Consider the following 13,143-nt stretch of genomic DNA (forward strand, 5'->3'; position numbering starts at 1 on the left):
GGTGTGTGATGATGTGAGCGCCAGATGATGCTCATACTCACTTCATGATTAGAATGTAGAAGAGGTACATCACGTTCAGGACTAGAGACTCCCACCTTGGATACAATATAGAATAGAATGAATCCACCCCCATCACACATACAGTTGACACGAGCACAGGAGAATCTATTCAAAATACACCTATCAACTGATTATCAACCAACTCAATATCAAGAGACATTTTTACATACCACGTAACCTCCCCGTCATAGATAAACTGTGAGGAGAAAGAGAGGGATTGATCATATTTAGGAAAAGCCAGAGGCGTAATAACACAATCATTTCCAGTACTGATTATTAAAGCAATGCTATGTCTATCTTGACCACCAGAGGGTAATGCCAACTCCAGAACTGTCCTCCACGACAGAACCAGGACAAATAGACCTGTTAGTCAACATCTGATTCATTACAGTCTCACTTAGCCAATGTCAAGTGGAAAAATACAGTACTTCTCTTTCTGCAATGACTCGTGTGGAAGTATGTGCTGTGTCATCATGCTTCATGCTAAAAGGCTAACATATACCCAGAACTGAAGATTATCCAGTGAGTCATTGGCATTTCATACTACTATTATCCAGACTGTAGAGTCAAAGGCATGTTATCATTCCAGGTTGGCATTTATTGTCATGAATCTTGCCCTGGAGGCAGCTCTGCAGAGTGGTCACTAACTGGCACAGCCACAAAGTCCTCAAATCTGATTTTAAACCTAACCCTAATCCCTAACCTTAAATGAAGACCCTCTCATTGTACTGTCAAATAAATTGAACACCCTCCCCTCTCATAGAATGAACTCAAAATAACGTGTACAACCAAAGATAACAATAACTGTAGTGACCGTGTGTTTATAAACCTGGATATCGACTTTGCCACTTAAAGCTTTTGTGGCACAGTCAATGCCACGCAGGGCTACGAGCCAGAAGGTTGAGGGTTCGCCGACCACCATAGACGAGCTCCCTGCTTGATTCATTACACCACGATCAGAGAGCTGCAGACAATGATTAGCTAAAGGGAAATCACATTTTCAACATTTTTATGCCATATTTATAATTAAATAAATACAGTTGACGTCGGAAGTTTACATACACTTAGGTCTTTTTTCCACCACTCCACACATTTCTTGTTAACAAACTATAGTTTTGGCAAGTTGGTTAGGACATCTACTTTGTGCATGACACAGGTCATTTTTCCAACAATTGTTTACAGACAGATTATTTCACTTAGAATTCACTGTATCACAATTCCAGTGGGTCAGAAGTTTACATACACTAAGTTGACTGTGCCTTTAAACAGCTTGGAAAATTCCAGAAAATGATGTCATGGCTTTAGAAGCTTCTGATAGGCTAATTTACATAATTTGAGTCAATTTCAGGTGTACCTTTTAATGTATTTCAAGGCCTACCTTCAAAATCAGTGCCTCTTTGCTTGACATCATGGGAAATTTCAAAAGAAATCAGCCAAGACCTCAGAAAACAAATTGTAGACCTCCACAAGTCTGGTTCGTCCTTGGGAGCAATTTCCAAACGCCTGAAGGTACCACGTTCATCTGAACAAACAATAGTACACAAGTACAAACACCATGGGACCACACAGCTGTCATACCGCTCAGGAAGGAGACGCGTTCTGTCTCCTAGAGATGAATGTAAAAAGTAGCCTTCCACAAGCTTCCCACAATAAGTTCGGGTAAATTTTGGTCCATTCCTCCTGACAAAGCTGGTGTAACTGAGTCAGGTTTGTACACACGCTTTTTCAGTTCTGCCCACACATTTTCTATAGGATTGAGGTCAGGGCTTTGTGATGGCCACTCCAATACCTTGACTTTGTTGTCCTAAAGCCATTTTGCCACAACTTTGAAAAACAAGTTTTAATGACTCCAACGCAAGTGTATGTGAACTTCCGACTTCAACTGTATATACACAAATCTTTTTTAAAGTGAGAGGGATTGCACAATAAGTCGAGGACTTGTTTTCATTATGGTCCCTAATTTGACATAAATACATATACAATGAAATAGATAGAGACGAAAAATGATCCACCTTCAGATTAGTATGAGGGGGGAGTTCAAGTACAATTCTTACAAGCTTGATTGGCTGCTATCTTATTGTTTAGATGTTTGGGGCTGCTGGTGAAGCATGATGTGCAGGCATAATCAAAGTGACACTGGACTAGCGAACATCTGTACAGCCATAGCCTGCCTTACTGGCCTACTGTAACATGTATTCTCCCTGTCCAGTTCCCTGCACCATGCCGTGGGTGTCTGTAGCTAGGTTTCCATCCAATTGGTGACAGATTTTTATGCAAATATTCTAAAATATTCATAAAATCAACGCGACATTTCAGTTTCCATTAGGATCATTTGGCGCCGGACAACATGACAGAGAAGATTTTCAGATCCGACCTGGAGGATCTGATGGCCAAATGAGGCACATTTACGTGCCCCTTAAAAACAGCAATAACAAATGACACAAAAACAAACACTATTCCTTGTGTTTCGATGTGCAGCCTATGCAACACTTTAGAGCCTATTTATTTCTTGGCTTTTAGGCTAATTCCTAAAATAATCATTGTCCACCTCGTGGTCAGAGATTTGAGCTCAAAATGTATCAGGGCATTGCATGCATAGGCCTTTAGACTTAGGTGTCCACTGTATGAAATAAATAGCGTAATAAATAAATATATATATAGCCTATATAAAGGAAGAGAAGCTTAGGCTTAGAGCCAGAGAGATGCCGTAGCATGCTATGACACCGACATGCATTTCCTCATGTCAGATGGCTACTGCGTCTGCTATTCAGATATAGGCGTACAGAAGGGGGCTAATTCGTACATCTTTAGATCCAACTGTTTTGTATAAAGATAAGCGTTAGATTATAGGAGTAACTCTGGTAGGCCTGAAACAGACTTCCTCGGCTCAAGTCAGTTGTAGTGATGTGAAGCACTGCCTTCATATCATAGGCCGGCAGTAGCGAAAGCTTTTAATATTAGCCACACCAAACCTTCACAAATGCTTTTAAACTTTATTGGGTTAATGTCAAAAGTAAGTCAAGCCATTGTTTATAGGGAAAATGCGAGCAGAAGAGGGAATGTAAAACCAGGGGGAAAAAAACACTACCCTCCCAAAAGTCAAAAGAAAAAAGTTTGACAACCCTCCCTGATTCTGGACCACCCATCCCCCCCGGTAAATGTCCATCTGTCCCTAGCGGACATCGCTCAGTTCTGCCTCCAGGGAAAAATTCATGACAATAAACGTCAACCTGCATTATAATTCAGTTCAGTGCAGTTGTCGTTTATCTACGTCAGTCAGACCCAGTGTTGTGTTAATTGGGGGGAGTGATGCGTGATGAGTCTGTCTGCACATCAGAGCAGGGTTCTCAGACAGACTGGTCCAGCTGATGTTCTGTCTCGAGCTGAACTCTCTCTATCAGACAGACTGGTCCAGCTGATGTTCTGTCTCGAGCTGAACTCTCTCTATCAGACAGACTGGTCCAGCTGATGTTCTGTCTCGAGCTGAACTCTCTCTATCAGACAGACTGGTCCAGCTGATGTTCTGTCTCGAGCTGAACTCTCTCTATCAGACAGACTGGTCCAGCTGATGTTCTGTCTCGAGCTGAACTCTCTCTATCAGACAGACTGGTCCAGCTGATGTTCTGTCTCGAGCTAAACTCTCTCTATCAGACAGACTGGTCCAGCTGATGTTCTGTCTCGAGCTAAACTCTCTCTATCAGACAGACTGGTCCAGCTGATGTTCTGTCTCGAGCTAAACTCTCTCTATCAGACAGACTGGTCCAGCTGATGTTCAGTCTCTATCTGTTTCTCTGTCTTTATGTCTCTCTTGTCTTTACCAGTCTGTATGTCTACCTATCTCTCTCGCTCTCTCTCGCTCTTTCTTCTTCTTCCTCTCTCTGTCTCTCTCTCTCTCTCTCTCTCGCTATTTCTTCTTCTTCCTCTCTCTGTCTCTTTCTCTCTCTCTTTGTAACGCAGGGAGAACTCAGGTGTTGGCACGCTGCTTGTGTGTGTATCCGTGCATGTGTGTGTGTGTGTGTGTGCGCGCGCGTGTGTGTTTGGCCACTTACTGCAATGAGGGCTGCGATAGAGAGCGTGTAGTAGGCGGAGTCTCTGAGTAGTGTCCAATGGGAGAGCTTCACAGCCTAGAGACAGATGGAGAGAAGACAAACAGGACACAAACAAAAGACACAGCATTATCACACTGATGAACTGCAGTCAAGCATACCCTCATGATAGCACTTTATATTGCCGGCGGTTTTGCCCAACAATAACGATTACAGCTCCAGCTCCCTCACAAGCATACCGAGATACACGAAGAGCTCTTGAGGTGACCTGAATAGATCCCACTGCGTAGAAAGGACAAGCAGGCAGTGCTCACCTACTCCAAAAACGTGTCGGTGTATTTATTGATTTTACATAATGATATGCAGCACAGGCAGCCTACCACACAGTGACTAATGCATTATAGAGCCCGTATTTAGTATGCAAATCAACCCACACACACTACTACAGTGAAACACATATCTTCCTTAGAGAAACACAGTCAAGCCCTAGCCTGGTCCCAGATCTGTTTGTGCTGTATAGAAAACTCCTACAGTCATGTCATGCTAGACAGCACCAACAGATCCGGGATCAGGCTATCCAAACTGTAAATCATGTCTTCCTATGAGAAACACGTAGCCAAAGTCTGGTCCCAGATCTGTTTTTGCTGCATAGCCAGAATAGACCATACGAGCTAGCAAGATGGTACAAACTGATCTCTACTAGATCAACAATAGTGAGGAGTATTAAGATGACTTTACAGTAATACATTGTATTCCTGGCAGTATTAAGATGACTTTACAGTAATACACTGTTTCCTGGCAGTATTAAGATGACTTTCCAGTAATACACTGTATTCCTGGCAGTATTAAAAGATGACTTTACAGCAATACACTGTTTCCTAGGAGAATTAAGATGACTTTAGAGTAATACACTGTATTCCTGGCAGTATTAAGATGACTTTACAGTAATACACTGTTTCCTAGGAGTATTAAGATGACTTTACAGTAATACACTGTATTCCTGGCATTATTAAGATGACTTTACAGCAATACACTGTTTCCTAGGAGTATTAAGATGACTTTACAGTAATACACTGTTTTCTGGCAGTATTAAGATGACTTTACAGTAATACACTGTTTCCTGGCAGTATTAAGATGACTTTACAGTAATACACTGTATTCCTGGCAGTATTAAGATGACTTTACAGTAATACACTGTTTCCTGGCAGTATTAAGATGACTTTACAGTAATACACTGTATTCCTGGCAGTATTAAGATGACTTTACAGTAATACACTGTTTCCTAGGAGTATTAAGATGACTTTAAAGTAATACACTGTTTTCTGGCAGTATTAAGATGACTTTACAGTAATACACTGTATTCCTGGCAGTATTAAGATGACTTTAGAGTAATACACTGTATTCCTGGCAGTATTAAGATGACTTTACAGCAATACACTGTTTCCTAGGAGTATTAAGATGACTTTACAGTAATACACTGTATTTCCGGCAGTATTAAGATGACTTTACAGTAATACACTGTTTCCTGGCAGTATTAAGATGACTTTACAGTAATACACTGTTTCCTAGGAGTATTAAGATGACTTTAAAGTAATACACTGTTTTCTGGCAGTATTAAGATGACTTTACAGTAATACACTGTTTCCTGGCAGTATTAAGATGACTTTACAGTAATACACTGTATTCCTGGCAGTATTAAGATGACTTTACAGTAATACACTGTTTCCTGGCAGTAGGCTTTTACTTCCTTACATAATGGACAATCTGAGATCAAATCACTATGGCTGCCCCCTATGATGTAAATGTTATGTCACCAGGGAGTACATCATGTTGGGTTCAGGCTTGGCACGGCATGGTGCAGGGATCTGGACAGGGAGACTACATGTTACAGTAGGCCAGTAAGGCAGGCTACAGATGTGATACCGTAACTGTGGTCAGTTCATAGTCATTATATAGGGTGTACTGTACGTGCAAATGTACATGTACTCACTTTGTATACAGTACGGAGTATACATGTTGTTGTTGTGGATATTCTTGGACAACAGATATGGACAATAGATATGGACACTTTGTGTAGCCTACATTATGTCCAAGAGGCTTCTTATCTCTTACTTTTGTCAATATATATATTTTTTAGGTATTTTCTTAAAACTGCATTGTTGGTTAAGGTCTCGTAAGTAAGCATTTCACTGTAAAGTCGACACCTGTTGTATTCGATTTGAATGTGTGTCTATACATCTGTATTGTGTAGATATGTGTATGTGTATGTACTGCGCTGTTTTGAGATATACAAGCAAGTCAAAATACCAAGAACTCATTCAGGAGCCACGTTTTTCTAAAATGACCTAACAGTATGACATCATACCTGGCCAGCAAAGATTCCACACACTCCGATGATGCAGAGGATGTTGAAGACTGCTGACCCCACAATGGTCCCCACACCCACATCTCCTTTAGTGATGAAGACCCCTGCGGAGAGGGACACACATGTACACACGGTATGACACGGCACTTTGTCCTTGTTTAACATGCAGTCTACTCCGGCAGATTCTGACGTCGCTAGTCTTAGCGGCGCTGTGGGTGTGTTTGTGTGTGTGTGTCCTCTGCGTGTGTGTGTGTGTGTGTGTGTGTGTGTGGTGGCCCAGGATATCTGGATGTGATACATTGACAGTGGGATCAAACAACTGCCCCCGGCTGTCACAACACATATAAACAGCTCAGCCACGTCAAAGGGTTAAACTAAACTACAGAGTCTTGTTCTAAAAACCGTCTCTGTTTACAGTGAACACAACAGTCTGCTTCTAATCCACAGTGTTATCAAAAGTGCCAATCTAAAATACTGACGTCAGTCAGCGCATTGCTTCTCATCAGCTTCCCATCAATGTTCATTTCAACTCTATTAATTGGATTAACATGTAATGTGTTGTTAATCCCTGTGTAGGTTCCTCTTCTACTGGGTCGCGTGTGTGTGTGTGTGTGTGTGTGTGTGTGTGTTTGTATGCTAGTGAGTAACTATGTGTATTGCATGTGTGTGTGTGTTTTGTGTTACCTATGACAGAGGTGAAGAGTTCAGGGGCGGAGCTTCCAGCGGCCATAAAGGTTGCCCCTGCTACATCCTCGCTGAGATGAAGACGCTAGAGAGAGAAGAAGAGAGGGAGAGAGACAGAGAATGAGAGGGAGAGAGAGAGAAGAAGAGAGGGAGAGAGACAGAGAATGAGAGGGAGAGAGAGAGAAGAAGAGAGACAGAGAGACAGAGAATGAGAGGGAGAGAGAGAGAAGAAACGAGAGAGAGAAAGAGAATGATGGAGAGAGAAGAAAAGAGAGAGAAAGAGAGATAGAAAGAGAATGAGAGGGAGAGAGAGAGAAGAAGAGAGGGAGAGAGACAGAGAATGAGAGGGAGAGAGAGAGAAGAAGAGAGGGAGAGAGACAGAGAATGAGAGGGAGAGAGAGAAGAAACGAGAGAGAGAAAGAATGAGAGGGAGAGAAGTAAAGAGAGAGAAAAAGAGAATGAGAGGGAGAGAGAGAAGAAACAAGAGAGAGAGAATGAGAGGGAGAGAGAGAGAGAAGTAAAAGAGAGAAAGAGAGATAGAAAGAGAATGAGGGAGAGAGAAGAAAAGAGAGAGAAAGAGAGATAGAAAGAGAATGAGAGGGAGAGAGAGGGAGAGAGAGGGAAAGAGAACGAGAGAGAAAGCGAGAGAGTGAGAGAAAGAGCGAGAGAAAGAGAGAGCGGGAGAGAGAAAGATAGAGCGAGAGAGGTAATATATAGACAAAAGCAGAAGTTGAGACTTGTCAACAGAAGCTTCACAGTATATCAGTGTAACACTGTAATAAGATGGAAGTGGCACAGGATCCAATATGTCATTGAGAGGAATACCACAGACTAACCCTTGACCCTGAACTGAACTGTGACCCTAACACACAGAAGGACAAACAGCAACATAAGCACATCTTATCCACATCTTGTTTTTTCTGCATCCCAAATGGCACCCTATTCCCTATATAGTGCACTACCTTTGACCAGGGCCCATAGGTTAGTAAACTAAAAATGGAATAGGCTGCCTTTTGGGATGCAGACTCTGTCTTTGTCCATACATACCTCACATATCTTCTCCAGCGAAGGGACAAAGTAATCGTCACAAACCAAGGCCAGGGCAATGAACATGTACATGGCCTGAAAGGAAATAGACACAGAGAGGAAAGGTAACAGGGGGGGTTCATTGAGTAATAATTTCCTATTCTTCTTGACTTTTGTATCTATTCTCACTGCATTTCTATCTGAACATTCGGTAATATTGCGTAACATTCTGTAAACGGTATACTCTCCTGAACAGACCTGAGTAAATATGTTAGAGACACATGGATGGAAACCACCATCTGAATTTCATAAGAACACACTGTAGATGATGTGTCAGTGATATTGGACTAAACATGGCTTTATACATGCTGATGGCTAGCCAACAACCTAACTGCAAATCCCACCAAATCATAATATCCAAATCTGGTTTACTATAATACAAAAATCACTGGTACACTAATATCCTTCAAAACAAAAAGACACAGAATTAGTTTACCCACACAGCCACACGGAGACAGAGGGAGACAGAGAGCGCGGGAGGGACAGAGAAAGAAAAAGAGAGAGAAAGAGAAAGAGAGAGAGGTAATACAGGAGAGAGGGAAAGAGAGCAAAAGAGAGAGAAACAGACAGGCAGAGAGAGAGGGAGAAACAGACAGGCAGAGAGAGAGGGAGAAACAGACAGGCAGAGACAGAGGGAGAAACAGACAGGCAGAGAGAGAGGGAGAAACAGACAGGCAGAGAGAGAGGGAGAAACAGACAGGCAGAGAGAGAGAGGGAGAAACAGACAGGCAGAGAGAGAGGGAGAAACAGACAGGCAGAGAGAGAGGGAGAAACAGACAGGCAGAGAGAGAGGGAGAAACAGACAGGCAGAGACAGAGGGAGAAACAGACAGGCAGAGAGAGAGGGAGAAACAGACAGGCAGAGAGAGAGGGAGAAACAGACAGGCAGAGAGAGAGGGAGAAACAGACAGGCAGAGAGAGAGGGAGAAACAGACAGGCAGAGAGAGAGAGGGAGAAACAGACAGGCAGAGAGAGAGGGAGAAACAGACAGGCAGAGAGAGAGGGAGAAACAGACAGGCAGAGACAGAGGGAGAAACAGACAGGCAGAGAGAGAGAGAGAGGGAGAAACAGACAGGCAGAGAGAGAGGGAGAAACAGACAGGCAGAGAGAGAGGGAGAAACAGACAGGCAGAGACAGAGGGAGAAACAGACAGGCAGAGAGAGAGAGAGAAACAGACAGGCAGAGAGAGTGAGAGAAACAGACAGGCAGAGAGAGAGGGAGAAACAGACAGGCAGAGACAGAGGGAGAAACAGACAGGCAGAGAGAGAGAGAGAGAGAGGGAGAAACAGACAGGCAGATAGAGAGAGAGAAACAGACAGGCAGAGAGAGAGAGAGAAACAGACAGGCAGAGAGAGAGGGAGAAACAGACAGGCAGAGAGAGAGGGAGAAACAGACAGGCAGAGAGAGAGGGAGAAACAGACAGGCAGAGAGAGAGGGAGAAACAGACAGGCAGAGAGAGAGGGAGAAACAGACAGGCAGAGACAGAGGGAGAAACAGACAGGCAGAGAGAGAGAGAGAGGGAGAAACAGACAGGCAGAGAGAGAGAGAAACAGACAGGCAGAGAGAGAGGGAGAAACAGACAGGCAGAGAGAGAGGGAGAAACAGACAGGCAGAGAGAGAGGGAGAAACAGACAGGCAGAGAGAGAGAGAGAGGGAGAAACAGACAGGCAGAGAGAGAGAGAGAAACAGACAGGCAGAGAGAGGGAGAAACAGACAGGCAGAGAGAGAGAGAGAGGGAGAAACAGACAGGCAGAGAGAGAGAGAGAAACAGACAGGCAGAGCGAGAGGGGGAAACAGACAGGCAGAGAGAGAGGGAGAAACAGACAGGCAGAGACAGAGGGAGAAACAGACAGGCAGAGAGAGAGAGAGAGAGGGAGAAACAGACAGGCAGAGAGAGAGAGAGAAACAGACAGGCAGAGAGAGGGAGAAACAGACAGGCAGAGAGAGAGAGAGGGAGAAACAGACAGGCAGAGAGAGAGAGAGAAACAGACAGGCAGAGAGAGAGGGAGAAACAGACAGGCAGAGAGAGGAAGAGATCATAGACACCGCACCGTGGTTGTATAGAAACACAGGTAAAGTAAACCCTTCAACCCTACGTCATAGTGCCATTAGCCTCTGTCTCCATCAATGGGCCTGACTAGGTAGGAGGGGTGGGATGGATTCATGAATTTGGTGAATCAGGGGTCTGAGGTAAAGTACAATCCCTGCTAGAGATTTGAATCTGGGTGTGGAATCACATGGGGCTGAGAGGTTAGAGACAACAACAGATGGCAGTTAACAGAGTTGGAATACTGTGGCAGTATAGCAGCCGTCTCTCTCTCTATCCAGCTATGAAGTCCCGTTATGACTGGGCAGGGTGTGTGTGTGTATGTGGGTGGGTGGGTGTTTTTTTAGACACAGCATCGTCTCTGTGTTGTCTCTGTTTTTACACACAGCATCGCCTCTGTGTTGTCTCTGTTTTTAGACACAGCATCGCCTCCGTGTTGTCTCTGTTTTTAGACACAGCATCGTCTCTGTGTTGTCTCTGTTTTTAGACACAGCATCGCCTCTGTGTTGTCTCTGTTTTTAGACACAGCATCGCCTCCGTGTTGTCTCTGTTTTTAGACACAGCATCGTCTCCGTGGTGTCTCTGTTTTTAGACACAGCATCGTCTCTGTGGTGTCTCTGTTTTTAGACACAGCATCGCCTCTGTGTTGTCTCTGTTTTTAGACACAGCATCGTCTCTGTGTTGTCTCTGTTTTTAGACACAGCATCGTCTCTGTGGTGTCTCTGTTTTTAGACACAGCATCGTCTCTGTGGTGTCTCTGTTTTTAGACACGGCATCGTCTCTGTGTTGTCTCTGTTTTTAGACACAGCATCGTCTCTGTGTTGTCTCTGTTTTTAGACACAGCATCGTCTCTGTGTTGTCTCTGTTTTTAGACACAGCATCGTCTCTGTGTTGTCTCTGTTTTTAGACACAGCATCGTCTCTGTGTTGTCTCTGTTTTTAGACACAGCATCGTCTCTGTGTTGTCTGTTTTTAGACACAGCATCGTCTCTGTGGTGTCTCTGTTTTTAGACACGGCATCGCCTCTGTGTTGTCTCTGTTTTTAGACACAGCATCGTCTCTGTGTTGTCTGTTTTTAGACACAGCATCGTCTCTGTGTTGTCTGTTTTTAGACACAGCATCGTCTCTGTATTTAGACACAGCATCGTCTCTGTGGTGTCTCTGTATTTAGACACAGCATCGTCTCTGTGTTGTCTCTGTTTTTAGACACAGCATCGTCTCTGTGTTGTCTCTGTTTTTAGACACAGCATCTGTGTTGTCTGTTTTTCTCGTCTCTGTGTTGTGTTGTCTCTGTTTTAGACACAGCATCGTCTCTGTGTTGTCTGTTTTTAGACACAGCATCGTCTCTGTGTTGTCTGTTTTTAGACACAGCATCGTCTCTGTGTTGTCTGTTTTTAGACACAGCATCGTCTCTGTGTTGTCTGTTTTTAGACACAGCATCGTCTCTGTTTTTAGACACAGCATCGTCTCTGTGTTGTCTCTGTTTTTAGACACAGCATCGTCTCTGTGTTGTCTCTGTTTTTAGACACTGCAGCCTGTTGCTGTTGCCGGTTGGTTGAGTAAGAGTTTTTGATTGGTTGAGTTTTTTGGAGGGAACAAGGGAATTCCAAGAAATGACATGATGTTTTGACAGCGGACTAATCCTCTCATGCTAACATGAGTGAATGGGGTCATCAAGGCATAATAGTGGTTTTTGGAGGGAGAGAGAGACAGTGCTGTCAGAAAGTATTCATACCCCCTGACGTATTCACATTGTGCTACAGCAAAACATTTGAATCTTCACCCATCTACACAGTTCCTTTTTTTGTTGTTGAAAATTTGCAAATGTATTGAAAATGAAATACAGAAATATCTCATTTACATAAGTATTCACACCCCTGAATCAATACATGTTAGAATCACCGTTGGCAGCCCTTACAGCTGTGAGTCTTTCTGGGTAAGTCTCTAAGAGCTTTCCAAACCTGGATTGTACAAAAACATTTTTTACATTATTCTTTGAAATATTCTTCAAGCTCTGTCAAGTTGTTTGTTGATCATTACTAGACAGACATTTTCAAGTGTGGTCATAGATGTTCAAGACGATTTAAGTCATAACTGTAACTAAGCCACTAGTTCCAGTTTTGTCGCATTGGCAAGCAGCTCCAGTGTATATTTGGCCTTGTGTTTTTGTTTATTGTCCTACTGAAAGGTGAATTTGTCTCCCGATGACTGTTGGAAAGCAGACTGAACCAGGTTTTCTTCTAGGATTGTGCCTATACTTAGCTCTATTCCGTTTCTTTTTATCCTAAAAAAACTCCCAGATGACAAGCATACCAACTGTTTTAAAGTCACCATGGGCCTCCTGGTGAAATCCCTGAGAGGTTTCCTTCCTCTCCAGCGACTGTGTTAGGAAGGACGTCTGTATCTTTGTAGTGACTGGGTGTATTGATACAGCATCCAAAGTGTCATTAATAACTTCACCATGCGCAAAGGGATATTCAATGTCTGCTTACTTGTATTATTTTTTTTTACCCATCTACCAACAGGTGCACTTCTTTGCGAGGCATTGGAAAAAGTCCCTGATCTTTGGGGTTGAATCTGTGTCGAAAATTCACTGTTCGATTGAGGGACCTTACAGGTAACTGTAAGCCACGAGCTGAATCGCCGTTGTTTCCACGTCATTTAAATGAAATGACGTTGAACCAACGTGGAGGCCCATCAAACAAACGGAAATGGTACATGTGCTCTATTCCCCTCATACTTGCTCCTCTCCTTCCCTACATCTACCCACCCTCTGTATCGCCTATGCCCTCTATCTTCACCACCTCCACATCCCTGCTCCCTCTGTATCTCCTATGCCCTCTATCTTCACCACCTC

General features: G+C 43.5%; 1 protein-coding gene across 1 annotated transcript in view; it reads right to left on the reverse strand.

Annotated features, from left to right (window-relative positions):
• The window catches only part of LOC115143555 (sodium/potassium/calcium exchanger 3-like), a 188,062-nt gene that overhangs the window by 8,357 nt on the left and 166,562 nt on the right, over window positions 1-13,143 (reverse strand). Inside the window, exons 4-9 of the mRNA XM_065001495.1 lie at window positions 8,203-8,277; window positions 7,156-7,240; window positions 6,472-6,575; window positions 4,110-4,184; window positions 231-256; window positions 42-95 (exon numbers count right to left, since the gene is read on the reverse strand). Of these exons, the coding sequence (XP_064857567.1) occupies window positions 42-95; window positions 231-256; window positions 4,110-4,184; window positions 6,472-6,575; window positions 7,156-7,240; window positions 8,203-8,277 (419 nt within the window). The remainder of the gene's footprint in view (window positions 1-41; window positions 96-230; window positions 257-4,109; window positions 4,185-6,471; window positions 6,576-7,155; window positions 7,241-8,202; window positions 8,278-13,143) is intronic.

Source organism: Oncorhynchus nerka, linkage group LG15 (assembly GCF_034236695.1).
Source record: "Oncorhynchus nerka isolate Pitt River linkage group LG15, Oner_Uvic_2.0, whole genome shotgun sequence".
NCBI classification, from domain to species: Eukaryota; Metazoa; Chordata; class Actinopteri; order Salmoniformes; family Salmonidae; genus Oncorhynchus; species Oncorhynchus nerka.